General features: G+C 42.1%; 1 protein-coding gene across 1 annotated transcript in view; it reads right to left on the reverse strand.

Moving 5' to 3' along the window:
• The window catches only part of MET (MET proto-oncogene, receptor tyrosine kinase), a 347,052-nt gene that overhangs the window by 266,905 nt on the left and 61,909 nt on the right, over positions 1 to 18,238 (reverse strand). The window contains exon 2 of the mRNA XM_085653147.1: positions 10,410 to 11,627. Coding sequence (XP_085509273.1) covers positions 10,410 to 11,627 — 1,218 coding nt within the window. The remainder of the gene's footprint in view (positions 1 to 10,409; positions 11,628 to 18,238) is intronic.

Consider the following 18,238-nt stretch of genomic DNA (forward strand, 5'->3'; position numbering starts at 1 on the left):
CCACCATCAAGAAGCTGTTGAGGAAGAAAGAGGTGATGACTCCACCCAGGAAAACATGTATTTTTTATTTGTAATTTCATGGTTTTCTGTAGAGCAGATCAGACCTAAAGGCATTGGAACACTGCACAGAAAGAGGAATATAAAGCTAAAGAAAAGACACCGAAAACAGTCCATAATTACCCCGAAGCCGGAGAAAAGCGAGAAGGAAAAAAATGAAGAATTTCCATTGCATTAGCAGATACTGAAACCTGTAATTTTCAATACAGAATTAAAAGAGCACGGCATATAAATGCACAATGCATGTTATCAGAGAAGTGTGCAGTACACAGAAGTTTTATAAACAAGTGACTCACCAAACGTTTAAGCCATGGAGTACACACCTGCTTCATGAACAATCATTTTTGGGCAGACTGGATTCAGAAAAGTAAGGCGATCGATGGCTACAACATAAGATAACTGGACCCCAGCAGAGAGGCTTATGCACTGTGAGTCTACTTCTCAGTTGGGTATTTCTTGAGTTCATATCTGAAGATGTTGCAGATAAGAGCTTTCCTGAGGCAGAGTGGCAAGGAGTACCAGAGTTTCTGTGCCGTTCTGGAGGGCCGTTTCAGTGTCTTGTGTTTTTGAGAATTATAGTCATAATCTACTTTTGCTTCTGGAAGTGTGGGCACCTCCAGGTATCTTGAATTTCTACAAGAGGCATTTTATTGTGCTTAGGTGGGCCACATTGTAGGTGATGTAAGTGTGTTTGAAGGACAATCTTGCTTCAAGAAGGAGAACATTAGCGATTAGAGTGATGTGATCGTTGGGGCCATTGCCAGTCGCAAGATGAGCAGCCGTGTGGATTATTGCCTCGTGGGCTGTTAACTTGGATTTAGGGAGATGGAGTAAGAGGGTCTTGCTGTAATCAGAGCTACTTGGGACCAGTGGAGTGTAATAAAAGTAGACCCGAGCCTCTTGGGGCACCAACTAATGAGGGGTTAGGAGGTTCAGAAATCGCCAGGAGAGGTCAAGGAAGATGAGAATAATAGACAGATGTTTACAAATGCTGATTGTGAAGAAGTGTGACCCATGAAAGGATAGTACCTGTGGAATGAAGCACTTAGAAACCAAACTGAAGATAGAATATACTGTGCATAGCAAAGGTAGCAAGTGAGTCGAGTGACTACGACTCACCGTGGCTAGCACATGCACACTCACTACGCTTCTGTTTTAGATAGGGGTAACTCTCTGCTTCGAACTCTTTAGAGAAGCTGCCAAACACTGCTTTAAGAAAATTGTTTGCAAAAAAAAGTCTAAAATATCTTAGTGATAGCATTGCACCACACATGTTTCTAGAGAGGTTTAGATCATGCTCATTACATGTAACTCTAGGTACATGTTACTCCGGGTTAGCATAACAATGCCGTCAATTTACGTTCATAAGTTGCTTTAACTGATGTGGACTGCTATAGAACGCTAAATGTATGTTTTTACCACTACTGTTAATGATACTTCTTGACAGCCAATATAAATCACAGATCCAACACTTAAACAGCATTGGAGAGCCAGGCGCGGCCGTTCCTGCAGTTGATGCAGTCAGTAGACATCAAGGCGCTAGAGAGCTCGGCCACTGACGGCTTGTCTCACATTGCTGCCCATGAGAAACCTGCAGCGCATTCACCACTGCAGACAAACACATGTATGTACATTCACTGGAAAAGGAGGGCTTCATCGTTCATGATCTCATCTACCAGTGGAAATACAGACAAAAGGCATATCATGAATGTACTCAGGACATTTATTATACTCCAGATAGATTGCCTAAATGGGGATATCGGGTAGATTGAAAATGTCCTAGAATGTATATCGACAATGCTGTTGCCGCGGATATGTTTATCACATGTCAGTTTATACAGACTTACCGGCAATTGAGAGGACAAGCCCTTGGACGACTGTTAAAAAAAGAGAATTGGGGGCGTGGTCTGGCCACGCAGGAAGATGGCCGCCTGACGGGTGAGCTCCGCCGCGGGATGAGCCCTTAACGGAATATTCTCACCTTCCACCGGCTTTGGAATCTCCTCTCCGTGCCCTGCTGCAGCCGGAAGATGGGGGGCAGGATTTGGGCGAGTTTCGGAGGCATGACAACGGCTCTCTGTTGCTGACCGCCTCGACGATGTTCTGTGGTGATGTTGCCCGGCGCACTCTGCCTGACGTGCTCCTTCAGGCCGCCTCACTCTCCTCATGAAGCCGCGCCCCCGATGTTGACAACGGGCGCCTGCCTGGTTTCACTTTGGCCGCGCCTCCCTCAATATGCCTGCAGCAACGCCTCCTTCAGAGTTCAGGAGTTTCTGACAGGAACCGTGTTTTTTGCCGCGCTGTTCGTCAGCTACTGGTAGGGCTAATTTCTCCCATACTACTGTTGTAGCACCTTTGACGCGCATTTCGCACAGGATTTGTGCATTTCATTCTTCACACGGTCAACGGCTCTCTTCTAATTGGAATTTCTGGTTCCTCAAGCTCAGCTGAAAATTAAAAAAAAACGGAACCTTTCGTTCTTTTGAGAGTTGTTTACCCTCATCTTCACTGCAGCTACAACTATGCGCTTTTTGACTATTGTTTAAGCTGGTGCTTCATGAAAATGGCTCTCTTTAGAGCAGATTGACTGACATACATTAGAATGTGTCTCCTCATAATGTCGTCATAGCGCTCTTGTCAACTTTTTTAGTCAGGAATTGTGTTCTCTGCTCCTACATGGTCCATGACTAATCTGCATTCTGGAATATTGATTAATTTAGTCTTGTCATAATCGCAATCTGTCTGCCACCGCCATAAGCGCACATACGCTGTTTCTCATTCTATTACTGCTATATTTCTGTGCCCTTTTGACTATAGCGATAATTGATGCCTTGTTATTGCACAGATACCACTTTTTGAAAATATGCTTTCGCATTCCAGTGTTTGAAAGTGAGACATGGGTTTCTTCTTTTGGGGGGGCCAGTGTCCTATTATCATATATATGTACAGTTATTAATTGTGCTGCTCTGTATATCCCGACACTTTGCCATATTTTTTGTGCTCACATATAAGTATTTCATCACACGGAAAGACGCCTTCACGTATTTTCAAAGTTTCCATCAAGCCTATTCTTCAAATGTCTGCTGCCAAGCAAGGAAATAAGACTCCTAAACCACTTCTTTTCGCAGAAGCTCTTAAACAGTCTACTACTATGCCAACGAAAGGCAATGCATCCTCCTCGGCCCCTTCACATCACGCTGCGCCCTCTAATGGTGGGCAAGCGCCGGCGGCAACTATGCAGCGTATTCTGCATGAAATATCTGAGGTTAGTCGCCGACTAGATGACATGAACCTTACAATCACGTCCTTGGCTGAGGAGACCAAATCAATTAGAGCAGAACTCACCAGCTTCCATGTGAAGGTTGATTCCCTGGACTCCAGAGTTCTGGCAATGGAGAAACGATTTGATTCCCTTCCAAACAAAGAACAAGACCTTTTATTCTTACATAGCAAGCTCACTGATTTGGAAGACCGTAGTAGGAGGGACAACATCCGTTTTTTTGGTTTTCCAGAGCGCATTGAAGGACAAAACTCCAGTGCATTTTTGTGTCGTATACTTCCAAAGCTGACTGGCATTTCTTTCACTCCACCTCTGGAGATACAGCGGGCTCATAGACTTGGCCCTCCACGTAATGATCCTGCTGCGCGGCCACGGCCGATCATTGCCTGTTTCCTTCGTCACTAACAAACAAGACAATTACTGGCTGCTGCTCGGTTACAAGGTTCTTTTTCCTTTGATGGCCATCGGATTCATATGGCAGCTGATTTCTCTAAGGAAACAAATGAGCGGCGGAAAGCCTTTCTCTCTATGCGACCTCAACTACGTCAATTAGGCATTAAGTATGGCCTATTTGAACCAGCACGTTTTCGCATCACCAAAGATGGAGATTCTAAGGACTTTTATGACCCAGAGCATCTTCAGCAATTCTTGGATTGTCTTCAACCTCAAGATATGGAGGTTTTCACTCCATCTTCGCAGCAGGATCAGTCCCATTCTCCCTATAAGTCTTCTACTCCATTGCCAGATCGCAGCAGACGCCCTCCTAGTAGTCCTCGGCCTCGTGGTAGGGACCTTGAAAGACTCCATCGCTCACAAGAAGATAGGAAATCTGCATCACAATCGGTTTCGTCGCCTCAATTCCCACAAGATCTGCAGAGAGACAAGTCTAGGTCTCCTCTTAAAACCCCTTCAGATGCGGACTGAATGATTCAGCCCTAGATCTCGGAGCAGAGACCTCGAACGACTCCATCGCTCACAAGAAGATAGGAAGTCAGCAATACAGTCGGTCTCAGCAACCACATTCTCACAAGACTTACAAAGGGACAAGTCCCGCTCTCCTCTTAAAACCCCTTCGGATGCAGACTGAATAATACTTCCTCATGTGGGAAAAATCACTTCTTGACCTATTGGCAGCTTATCGTAGACTTTCGGTCCTTGCGGGCCTTGTTTATATGGTTAAATCATTATTATATTTTTGGCATTTTTTGCTGGTATAATATCTGATTGCCTTTTCTTTTTTACCTCTTTTCTCACTAGCTTCTTATCTTTCCTCTTTTCCTTTTCACTTTGCCATCTGCTATATCTCTGCCTTATAATGCTATTCTTTTTTCTCCCGGTATTTCTCACTTTTCATGTTACAATTTTATTGCATATTCTCAACTGGTTTTGCAGTTACCCGGGTGCATTGGCGCCTAATTGTTTGATTATAGTAGTATCATCTTATTTGCTCGTATGCATATTGGTATAGATTTTTGATATATGTGTATGATATGTTTTATGCGCTTAGGTTACCTCACATTTAATTACTGCAATATTTCTCCTCTTCTGTAGTGTTGCTTCTCAATCTCTATTTGGCTTTCTCTACCTTCTTCTGTTCCTTTTTTTTTATATTGCTCTTTTGGGCTTCTCTTCTATATTATTAATGCCTTCTTAATTGCTTCTCTCTTTCTGTGGGGTCTTTTCCCGTGGCGGCGCTCTAGTGCGCCCAGACCCGCGGGTAACAGTTTTACGGTTTCTTGTTCTTTACTCGCTGTTACTTCATAGTTTCTTTATTACTGTACTATTTTCTAAATTTTACCTTCTTTCGTCTTTAATTTTTTATTGTTTTCTTTATGCATTTCATCTAAATTAAAAGTACTACTTACACTTATATTCTTTCTGTTTCCTCTTTCTTTTGTCATTTCTCTCCCTTTTCTTTTTGTCTGGTTCACCAAGTTGTTTTGTGCTTTATATTATTTTCTTCCTCCTGATTTTTGCTCTATTCTACTATGACACAGGCACATTCTCTGAATGCGATCACTTGGAATGTACATGGCCTCACCCATTACATAAAGCGGAAGAAAATACTCTCCTATCTCCAGACCAAACATGTAGATGTGGCCTTGCTTCAGGAGACCCATTTGGATGCTCTGGAGTCGGATAAACTTTGCAGAGACTGGGTGGGCAAGGTTATCCATAGTAGTGTTCAACAAGACGATTCCTCAGACACAGGCCCTCTCCGCAAATGTGGAGTAGCAATCCTCCTTCGCAAATCCCTCCCGGTCACTGTCTCTAAAACATGGTCAGATGTAAATGGCCGTTATGTATTTGCCAAACTTAAAATTGGAGAGTCTCACATTTGTGTAGGGTCTGTCTATGCCCCTACGGGTACCAAAAAAACATTCTTTCTCCAACTTTCCCGTTTGCTGCTTGAAATTAATGCATCACAATATTTGATTGGCGGAGACTGGAATGTGACGCAAGATTCCATTCTAGACAAAACTGGCCCATTAGATAGGGGCAATGCGTCAGACAGAGCCTTGTTGGGGGACATCATATCAGATATTGGACTGGTTGACCATTGGCGTTTTAGTCATCCAACAGTTAAGGAATATACTTTCTTTTCTTCGGCCCATGGTACATTTTCTCGTCTTGATTATTTCCTTATTTCTCATAACACAGTTCAATTCGTTACAGACTCCTGCATCCTGGAAGCGGCCTTGTCTGATCACTCTCCGGTTCTCCTTTCCCTTGACCTGGGTCTCTCTCGGCCTGGACGTAAATCATGGCGAATGAGCATCCAACGCCACAGGACTCCTGCTGGTAAGGCCCAACTGCAATCACACCTTCAAAACTATCTTTCTACTAACCAGGGGTCTGTCACCTCCAGCAGGACTCTTTGGGCCGCGGCGAAGGCTACTTTGAGGGGGCAATTAATGCGTGATGCAGCAATTGCTAATAAACAAAATGCAAGCAGACAAAGTGAGCTCGAATCTGATATACAAACTTATTCTCGCTTATACACCGCATCTCCGTCTCTACAAAACCGCAAATTACTAGAGCAAGCTTGAATGGCCTTAAATAGCCTTTTTACATCTAAAGCAGAATTCGCTTTACAGAAAATGAAAGGCCGGCATTACGAGCAAGGGGAAAAGGCGGGAAGGTTATTAGCCGCGCAGCTGCGTCAGAGGGAGGCGTCCATGGCCATTCCGGCCATTAGATCTACGCAAGGTCACCTGTGCACGAAACCTCAAGACATCGTTAATGAGTTCGCCTCTTTTTACGAATCTCTTTACACTTCCGATAGTAGAATGGACTCGGATAAAATGACAGCATTTCTTGCAAAAGTACATCTTCCTTCTCTTTCGGCGGAGGGCAGAGCCATCCTAGAGGGTGAAATAACCAGAGATGAGGTCTCTAGTGCGATTACTGCCCTGCCCTATCACAAGGCCCCTGGTGAGGATGGATTTCCCCCTGAGTTCTATCGCTGGGCAGGTCACAATATTATTGATACCTTACATGCCGCATTCCAGGAGGCGGATAGTTCATCTTCACTAGGACCTCTTTCTAACAAGGCTATTATTGTTGTGCTTCCAAAGCCAGGTAAGGACCCCCAGCTCTGCAGTAGCTATCGCCCCATCTCTTTATTGAACACTGATATTAAGATTCTGGCCAGCATTCTTGCTTCGCGTTTGCGTAAGGTCTTGCCTTCCTTGATACACCATTCTCAAGTAGGCTTTGTACCGGGTCGATCCTCACGGAACCATCTGCGTTCTCTGGCCCATGCATTATGGTCGGCTCAACATCTTAAGGATGATGCGTTAGCCCTTTCACTTGACGCAGAAAAGGCGTTCGACCGCATTGAATGGAATTATCTTTTCAAAGTCATGGATAGATTTGGTTTAGGCACGAAATTTATTGATAAGGTACGCTTATTATACGACCATCCTTCTGCTCAGGTAAACTGTGGTGGGTTTCTATCAGACACCTTTACCATTAAGAGAGGGACACGTCAAGGATGCCCATTATCCCCTCTTTTGTTTCTTCTGGCTATGGAGCCCTTGGCCGCCACCATTCGTCAATCGGATGAGGTCTCTGGTGTCCCCCTTCCAATTGGACATTCTAAAATATACTTATATGCTGATGATATCCTACTCACCCTTACTCGTCTTCCCCGGTCGATTCCTTCTCTTCTTCACATTATTAATGACTTCTCCTCTTTTTCAGGATATAAGATCAATTGGGACAAGAGTGAGGCTTTGCCCATCTCTAACGGTACCACCAAAGCAGCCATTTTTGGATTTCCTTTTCATTGGCAGCCTTCACGCCTTAAATACTTGGGTGTCCTCGTTAATAAAGGATTGCAAGATATGGTTGCAGATAATTTATCTCCTCTTATATCCCAAATGCAACGGGATTTTGACAAATGGAAAGCTTTGGGCCTCTCTCTTTGGGGCAGAACTCAGGCGGTCAAAATGGTTACCCTTCCGAGATTTATATACATTCTAGATATGCTTCCTTTACAGATCCCTCTATCCTTACTTCGATCAATAGATGCCCAGATTAAAACTTTCATCTGGGGTACTATGAAGCCGCGACTTGCTATCACTAAGTTGAAGGCTCACCAATTATCTGGCGGAATCGGTCTTCCTTCTATTGAACACTACTCTTTGGCGTTACATATCTCCCAAATCTCATATTTTTTACCTGGCATCAAGGATTTACCACAATGGGTTCAAATAGAAAGACATCTTCTATCCTCGGAATCAAACCTTTCTCCTCTGTATGGTACTGGCTCTAGTCGTTCTGACCCAAAAAACCCGATACTATCTGCCATGCATAAATCCTGGCAGAGAAGTCATAGATTATTAGGCTCAAACTCTAGAATACATGCTAAGGCTCCCTTGTGGAATAATTCGGGGATCCGTATTAATGGCCGTATGTTATCCTGGCCTGAATGGCGAGATGCAGGTATTCTCTATCCGGATCAACTCCTACATGATGGGGATTTTAAGTCATTCTCTCAGCTCAAGGTAGAATTTGCTCTTCCCCTTCATCATTCTTCCAAATACCTTCAACTCCAACAATGTTTAAAGACCCATATGGGAACATCACCATGGCTCATGCAGGATTCTCCTATATTATCCTATTTGCACATTTGGGGGAAATTTAAGGGTGTTACTTCTGGTATTTACAAAATTTTTTCATCTCATCTTTTTTCTAAATCTCTTTCACATGATCTCCAGCGTAAATGGCAATCTCGTCTCTCCATTTCCTTTTCCGATGCTGAGTGGGATTTGATTCTAGAGAATTTAAATAAGGGAGCTCGTGAATCAAGGCTTAAATTTTGTCTTTTTAAAATTCTGCATGATTGGCACTGGTCTCCTGTCAAATTACACCAAGCTGGTCTTCTCTCTCATTCTAACTGCTGGAGATGCTTCAATTCAGGTTGTGATATTACTCATATCATTTGTGAATGTCCTAGTATTCAACCCTATTGGATTTTTATCGGTGCTACTTTGAAGTCCACTATGCCCCTAAAATTGCCACTTACATCTACTAACATTCTCCTACATGACTTACGTCATTCCCCAAAGCTCACGAAGCCACAACTCCGTCTCTATCATACTTCAATTGCTACTGCCAAAATATGTATACTGCGTCATTGGAAATCAACTATGCCTCCATCGCAGGAGGACTGGTTGGTGGCAATGATGCAAACTGCTTCCCATGAACGTATAATCTATAATCTTCAAGATCAAAACGACACCTTTCTTCGAATATGGTCTCCATTTCTTAAATCAAATGCTGCTGATCCTCTGGCCTCCACTTCTACTCAAACACACTAATCAACTTTCGCTTTTCTGTCCTTTGTTTTTTCTCTTCTCTCTGTTCCCTCACAATCCTTTCCTTCCTCCGTTGTGGTATTCTTCTGTTTTTATTTAATTATTTTTTCCTTTGTTCTATTTCTTTATATTTCCAGCACTCTTTATTCTACTATGTTTTTCTTCTCTCTCTTTTCCTTATTGCTCACTCTTATTACATGTCATTCTGGGTTTTGATATCTTTGTTGCATTAATTTGTATTTATCTATTTAAACGCATATTTATATCGTATTTATTTATCAATTTCTTATTCCATGATTCCTTCTAACATGTATTTATTCTCTTTTATTTACTATTGCATATGCTCTAATGTATTTGTCTTATAAAATTCAATAAAAAATTTCAACACAAAAAAAAAAGAGAATTGTTATGACACCTGAAGTAATGTTGTGAGGATACTCTGAAAGGTTCAAGGGTTTTGTCTTTGCTGCTGTTGTTCTTGCTAGATTACAGACTGCAACTCTATGGCAGGACTGTATCCCGCCGAAGGCGAAAGAATGGTGGTATCAATGTATTGATCTAGAGGGCACGGAAAAGCCATTGTAAATCATAATAGCAGACGACAAAATGTGCAAAATATCTGGGAATCAGTGCTTGCTTTTCTAAATACTTTGTAAAGGGAAGAGAAAGGGAACCTTTATGCCGAGATGCTTGCATTTATTTGTAGTAGTCTTCCAATCAATTATGGTTTTTTTTATTATCGTCTTGAGTCCTCTGTATTAAATATGCTGCATTTCTGGTTAGTTTCAATGAATATTGAAAATAATAATATATATAAAAAAGAAAATAGTCAAAAGGCTGCAGTAACTGGCGTGTCTTAAAAACGCAAGTGTGTGGTGCAGCAGGCATGATTAAAGACATACGTACACAAGGAAAGCTCACCTCTTAGCGTTTTACTAAACAAACCCAGTATTTACTGTCAACTGACTGCATAGCGCCACGAGGGCAAACATGTATACACGGGTACAATAACATAAATAAGGCCCGAAGCCAATGATTACCATATTTGAAATTCTAGAAAAACTGGTTTTCGCTATAATCCTCCAGCCAGATCCATCGTGTTTGTTTTCCCATTTCTAGTATTTATGCAAAACCCATGAGTTCCTTTGACCTAATGCAAAACATTTCATTTTTTGAAACCCTAATATTATAGCACAGGAAAAGCACTAAAACGTTAAAAAAAAAATGATAAACTGGTTATCTCTTACCTTGTTTTTGCAATATTTGCTATCTGGCTCGTAGAAATGTTGAAGACAGCCACTACTGTGTTTGTCCACAACAATATTGTTGAAGAATTCGTTGATTGTTTTCACTGAAACCGCACAGACAGCAGACCTGTTTGTTGCCTCAGACGAGTCGGGTTTGCTTTGAGCAAAAGCCGCGAATAGGACGTCATCACTGAGGTGAAAGCCCATCTCCTCGGCCAGAGCTGCGCCTGGCTTGCTTACATAAGCCGCTTGCAAAATATTGAAAATCTCTCTTTTTGTTGACCTCCGCCGCCTCCTCTCTGTATAAATACATTCCAGGGGCATCTCCATATAAGACTGCAGCTCAGAGTCCGACGAGCAGAACCTCAGGACTCTGGTGTGGAAGGCCTGGGAGTCCAGAGATTCCCGCTGCACTGTCAAGAAGTAAACATAGCTGTCACTCTCAAAAGCATGCACGTACTTAATTGGATAGGAGTCCCTGTACTGGGGCAAAACATCTAGAAAAGAATGCTCGGTGAGGAACTCAAAACCATCTTGGGTCTCTTTCAGCCGCCGCACAGATAGGGAATGCAAGGTCGTCTCCTGTGGAAGCGATGACTTGAGAGAGTTCCCAACAAAGAACTTGACAAATCTGTCCTTGACAGTCGTCAGCACTCTGGATCCTAGAGGGCTCACCACACAGTCTGGGCACTTGTGGGGGGCCTTATTGTTCTCTTGGTTATACATGCAGTGAACGTTGCTTGAGATATTCGCTGGGTTGGAGTCATCTAGCACATGTCTTTGACACACACCTCTACTTACGCTACCGCAGCTGATAAGGTGGTCACCATAGTAGGTTTCCATAAATAGGGCAATGTTGACATTATCCTTCCAAGAAGAATTTGCAAAGTTGTTTTCATGTGTGCAAATGTTACACAGGGAACACTCGGCACTATCTAACACGGGTCCTGTTTTGTATGATGAGATGTGTGTCAGATTTTCGTCCAGGACATAGATCCAGTTCACGGCTCCCACATAGACTTGGCCATTGTGCAGTACAATGTTCTGGATGGGGGTTTCAGATGTGAAGTTTGGCAAGTGGTAAGTCATGTTTATGTTCATCCTTGACCTTCTCGCTGCTTCTTCACACTCCGTGCTACATTTCTCTACTAGGGCAGATAGAAGCAAAGCCCCCCAGAAGACGTGCAAGTGCATGGACATCACTGCCATAGGATAGCTCTGAAAGAAAGTAGAAATAAAAAGATATGAAAATAGTACGAAAATGTTAACTTTGTTTTCAACTAAGTTCTGTAGTATGAAGCAAACTACATGCCCATTATACTGTACCCAGGGAGCAAAGACCATCATTACAGATGCGCTGACAGACACAAATAGATAATGGCTACAAATGTAATTTTAGACAAAATCACACAATGCAGATATTGTACCCAAAACCTTTGAAGCAGTAAGCAGAACGATTAAACCCAAATGGAAAATATACGAATCAGATTAAATGTGCCTAGTCATGAAACCCACAGAGCTTTCAGATATCTTCTTTTGACTTTCTAAGCCATTGTTTGTTGTGGGTTCTATTTGAAGAGACATGCTTTAAGTGATGTTCAGTACTTTCGCGAGTGACCGCGGTAATGACCTGTGGTTGGATTGGTTTTTGTACCAAAGTACTTGTTAAATTCTGAGTCATGGGCTGTATTACTCCCTCTGAGAGGAGTTCTACTGACTAGCATCTAATTTTAGCCTTCCTAAGAAAATAAACAATTATTCCTGAAAGTGACATGACCACGCGTTGTTTACAGGATTTTCAGAAGCAGACCCTTCTAAATCGGATATGGCTGTACTATTGTTACTTAGTTGAGTAGAATAGTAACCCATAATGATGAAAGGAAGGGATTGTAAAAAGAGATCAAAATAATACAGCTATAGATAAAGGTAAAGTACAGTACTGAAGAAAAGATTCACTCAATTTGTTAAGGTCTCAAATGAATCTTGTATAAGCCTTGTTTCTTGCAACTTGTCATTTTTCCTCTCTTGCGCTGTTCCATGACTTTACATTGACAATATTCTGTACAGAGCTAGGCCTAAAATTTCCTCACAACATGCAGCAGTGCATAAGGGAGAAGTACACAATTTGTTTGGTTTGAAGTCCTAGAAAGAGATCTCATCTTGCTCCTGAAGATTAGTTAGTATGAGTATAGATATGAGGTTCACAGTTTCCAACAGCAGCATGAGACTTTAGCCAGGAATTACGGTGTGAAAGAAGAATTATACTCTATGTACACATAAACTATTAAAATGTGTTTTAAGTATTTTGTATATTTGTTTTCTATTTTGTTTGATGTTTGGCTGAATTTTATGAAATTACACTTATCACATCACATAATAAATGTAACCACTAATTATACCACCAATTATATTATTAATTGCATAATTTATAACATCATTTTCGGATTCATTTTTAATGATTGCACAGTAATATCATGTTTCCTGTTTCTGCTTGTCATTCAATTATTATTGGTGGCTCAGTGGATCTTGGTGGCTCAATGGATCTTAACCATTCCATCTGGAATATATGTCCATACAGCTGCCCTATTTAAGGTCAGATTATAGTACAGTAGAGTAGTATGGTCACATTACTGGCTAACTAGCATTACATTTTGAGGTTGATTCCATAAAAATAGCATAGGACCATATTAGAACAGTATTTGACTGTATGCTCATAGTACACACACAGGAACGGTTCACAAGTTGCAATATTATTTGCAGTGTATCTGCAATTGTAAACCCATTATGCTTGTCTGAGCAAACCTGTGAACATTGGGTGCATTAAAAATTCTACTTGGTCAATGTTATTTGTGACGGTGCCTTTCCATTGCTTTCAGAGTCCCTGGATAAATCTTCATTGGAGATATATGTAAATGTTGTACCAGTTTGAGGGATATAGGTCTAATTTACTTAATTGTCAATGCTATTTGTGCAATACCTTTCCCTATTAAGGATATATGAATAAGTATTTCTCTGTGTTCTTAAGAAGCATAGCCAAAGTTGTTAGGCCACAATAAAACAATGCTAAGAAGATTTTGTGAGTGCTCAGTTTAAACAACTGCTGCCCTAAAATTCAACAATATAATACAATGGAACAACAAATTGTGATCTACGTACATCATCTACTAATGGCATATTATCGTCAATTAAAGCCTTGAGCATGAGTCGACTAAGAACAACATCATAAAGTGTACCACAAAAGGGAAATACCACCCTTGTCATATTTGATAAAAAGCAGAAACTCACACGAGCATGCTTGATGAAGTGTGTTTTATTCTGTAGTGCAAGAAAAAATATAAATCCCATATTTTTGGCGCTTAAATTAGAAGTTCACTCAGGTGGCAAATGGAAAGCTGGCAGCATAGACACCTGCTGACACAACTGTGGCAAAAGAAGCACTCGGCCACATCTACCGTGAGAAAAATAGAGGACTGATAGAGAGCACAGAAAATATAGTGCTAAGAGTAGAGAAAGCCACAGTATGTTATTACTGTATTTACAATGAGTGAATACTCGGCACTAATCAAACATCGCTGAAGGCAATAATGAGCACATTTCAGCTACACCTATGGAGACAAAATAAACAAGACACCAGTCAAAATGGAGGGAAAAGTGGAGGGAGTAGAGAGGCCAAATTGGATAGAATTAAAGTAAATCAGTAAATCAGAGTAAATCTCAATAATCTTAAAATTACCTCTGCATATATTGGAATCCCATACTGTGGCCTTCTCTACTCTAACACTATATTTTCTGTGCTGTCTCTCAGTCCTCTATTTTTCTCTGGCTCGAGTTTTTTTTTACAGATGATGATCCTTCTCTCTGTCTAAATAATCTAAATGTCATCTAATATTTCTACGGACCCAATTTGATTGTACTCACTCTTGATCACATATTGTTACACGTGTGTGTCACTTGCATGAGAGCACCAAGCATGATTTTCACCATACACCCACTGTGCTGTCACATTGGTTTTAATGTTTTTTTTGATAAATGATTAAATAAATAGATCATTTGATGTATTTGCACTTTGATCTTGAGATCTATAGTCTTTGGATCACTGTACTTTACACATAAGCTTACCCAAGGTCCCAGGTTACACTTGGGTTCCCTTGTTACCAATAACATTTAGAAAGATGCCATTTTCTTGTCCTACCATTTGGTGCCCACAGCCTGTGTCCTATGTCACATGACTGGATGTATTTGGCATTTGTCCTTTGAGTATTCCTCCCAGACAGTGAGATAAAGGGGGGTAGGCTATCCTTCGAGGATGGGAGGGGCACAGCTGTTCCTTGCCCCCTTACAATTTCAAAGGATTGCTCCAGCAAATACACACACAGAACCTTACACCAGTCATTTGTCAGCTTAGACTCTATGGAGCATGGCAGTAGAAAGCAAGAACTTTCAGAGCTAGATAGGGGTGGGGGGTAGGCCAGGGTGTCTCACCCACTTGAAAGGCTGGCACCAGGTAAAAATATTGGACCCCCTGAGTCAATCTTCAGTACAATCCTTGGCCAAGTGGAAGACTTGAGAAGGACTGCCTTGTTCCCCAGACGAATGCAGTGCTGCTACCTGAGGACTGCCTTGCTGCTAGAGTCCTGTCCGGACCCCAGAGGACTGTCCTGTGGTTTGAGTCCTGCCTTTCAGAAGGAGAACTGGACCTGCACCTTGTTCCCAGGCTACTGAGTGAATCCAGGGGTCTGACCTGTTCTGAGCTACAGGGACACAACAACCTCCAGAGGCCTCACTGCAAATTCTCAGCTGACCTGCTGCACAGGTCCTGCCTTGAACTGCAACTGGACCTTCCTGGGCCCTGCTGGCCTCTGCTGGAGTGAGTTCCAGATCCTTAAGAGGTGCCTCCACAGGTCCTGGACCCTTGGCTAGCCTCAGAGAGAACTTCCCCTGGCTTAACTGAAGGTACCATCAAATCCGCCGTGAAGCAATGAGAGGCCCTGCAAAAACTTTCTGCACAGTTGCAAGCTTCATCTGAACTGACGCTGAGTGATGCCAAGCTCCACAAAACCTTACTGCACAGTTGTAAGCTGCATTGGAACTGACGGTAAGTGACATGAAGCCCTGCAAAGCCTCACCGTACTGGGCACCTGAAAGCCCCATCAGAACTGAGGTCGAGCAACACTAAGCCCTGCAAAGCCTCACTGCATAGCTTCAACTTCCATTAGAACTTAGGCCGAGTGACGTGAAGCCCCGCAAAGCTTTGCCAAACAGCCTCATCTGAACAGACGCCGAACGACTCAAAGCCTCGTGAAGCAACACCATGCACACCGCGCACAAACGACTTAAGGTACAACACTCAGCCGGCCAAACTTAATCATGCGCCGGGTCAGTGCTCCATCGTTATCTGCCTAAATTTGTGACTTTGTCCTGGTCCAGCTCAACTGGATACACTCGATTGGGACTTTGCACATTTTACCATTATTGTTATCTAATGCTTTCAAATTAAATATTTCCTAATTCGACTAATTTAATTTTTGCTGTTTTGGTAAAATTTCATTAAATAAAATTCACTCTATTTTTCTAAATTGATTTGGGATTTTTCTTGTGTTGTGTTTTCACATTATTACTGTTTGTGTGCTGCATAAATACTTAACAGTGCCTCTAAGTTAAGCCTGAATGCGTTTGTGCCAAGATATCAGAGGGTTAAGAGCGGTTAATTTAGTGACTTTTGTGGTTCACCCTGTCAAGGATTGTGGTTGTTGCTTGAGAAGCGTTCTCATACCCCTCGATCAATAACCCAATTTCTTACAAACATAGCCAACAAAAAAGTCCTGTAACAGTAGTTGTACAACTGAAGAATAAAATAGTCTGCTCTTTTTTCTTGTGCACAGCTTTCCAGGAGTGTCCAAGGGTTGTGGCTTATGTACTGACCATACTCCTTCACACTCTGCATCCCTGAGATTGAGTTCTTAGAGGAGTATATTGCTGTAGTAGGAGATGATGTCATGGATAGAATTGTGATACAGCTATGCAAAGTGGATATCGGAGTCAAGGCCAGTCTTGCCTTTTGAGCAATTTTACAATGTTGACCATAGCTGAGGCAGCAACAGATGTTTCCTCTTGGACCTCTGGCCAACTTAGTTTCAGAGTGGAGGCAGTGATCAGAACAGGGTGCATGTCTCTGCAGATGCTTGGGACCGCTGCTGTTGCCTTTGTCGCTGTGTGGCCTACTCAGCCTAACATATGTGTTCCAAATGCTGCTTTAAGACGGCACTGGTCACAGGGAAAGCAGACATGCTTTCGAAGTGTCCCCTAGCGTTACTGTCGAGTGTGTTCTGACCTTTTTCAAAGTTGGAAAGATGTTGCCTTAGCTCACGCTGCACATATGGTAATGGTATGTCCTTCATTGAAGGCAGTTGTAGCTCCCTCCTCCTCTGCTTAAGACATGGTAGGACCGCCTGAGACTAGCATCAGCCGCCTTATACAGCTCCACAAAGGTTTCAACTTAAACAAAAACAGAGATATCTGGAGGATCTTATTTTGGCAATTCTTTGTGAGCTTACACCTCAAATAAGATCAGGCCTCTTCAGGATAGGTCCACTGATGAGTCTAAATTTGAGATGTTCTTGACATCTACTACTTTCGTCCACAGCAATTCGAACAATGAAGCCTTTGAGCTAATAGTCATTAACAAACTGCTTGCACACAAACATAGCGAGCTTGTCAACGTAACATAATGACACCCGCACAGAGCTTCGCATAGTCGCGTTAAATATGCCTCCTTGACCCAGTGTCAAACTCAATACCCTTACACAGGACACAAAATGTAAGGCAAGGAGTTGTTGGGCGCTGTTCGTACCCAAGTAAACCTAGGGCTATCCAGGCGGATTCTAATCATTACTAGTTTATGTTTAACTCCCTATGTCGGCCACATTGCAGCCCACTACAGAGGCCGCCTCTCATGTGACTAGCGGGACGTGAATTCTGTTTCATACCAGCCCAGACATTCACCCCTATTTCTATCTTGCTGTGAAAGACACCGTAGATTATATGAATTACGTAATTATCCGTTTAAATAACACAATGGATACAGTTTAGCCCCCAAAAGATGGTGTTAATCAGAAGCACCGCAGTCTTTCTATTTATACCAGGATAATAAAAACAAGTCCACTGTTATGGCCTTTCTTGAGACATATATGCCGTCAAAATAGTGACTGTTATTTGTTGGTATTTCTACTGTGGTGCACCTGCCTCTATGACGCAGTATACTTATGAAAAGGTCGGCCCTGTGCTTGTTTAGGTTAGAACATTACACACAAATACGTCTTTCTGCCAAGCTTCGGTGTTTTGCCTACAAAGAATGCTCTTGTAAAATAGTCATTAATGCCTATATTTATCAACAAAATTGAGCAACTCGCATCTGTTATTTAGCCGTAGGTTGGAAGGCAATACCCAGAAACTATAATGTAGATGGGCACAATTTCAAACACTCTAAATTTGGCAGAACTGTCTGACTACAAAGACCATGCCTACTCTTGAGATATTTACTAGAGAAAGCAAACTGAAAGAAACAGAATAAATGCATGAATTTATATTTAGCTTCACCTCCGATTTTTACTTCCACTGGGGAACTAAGAGAGAATAGCTGTACAGCTTAAATAGCCACTGCCCTCGAAACAGTCACGTGTTAAGTGTTTTTTCTGAACATGAGGTACTGTCTCATTTTTAGGTCGAAGCCTAGCAGATAGCGCAGCTGTCCAGTTTGCTAAAGACATCTTGGGAACATTTGGAAAGCTAACATAGGGATGCATTCTGCCCTTTGTTTACCATTAACGTTG

The sequence above is a fragment of the Triturus cristatus genome, chromosome 4_1, assembly GCF_964204655.1.
Source record: "Triturus cristatus chromosome 4_1, aTriCri1.1, whole genome shotgun sequence".
NCBI classification, from domain to species: Eukaryota; Metazoa; Chordata; class Amphibia; order Caudata; family Salamandridae; genus Triturus; species Triturus cristatus.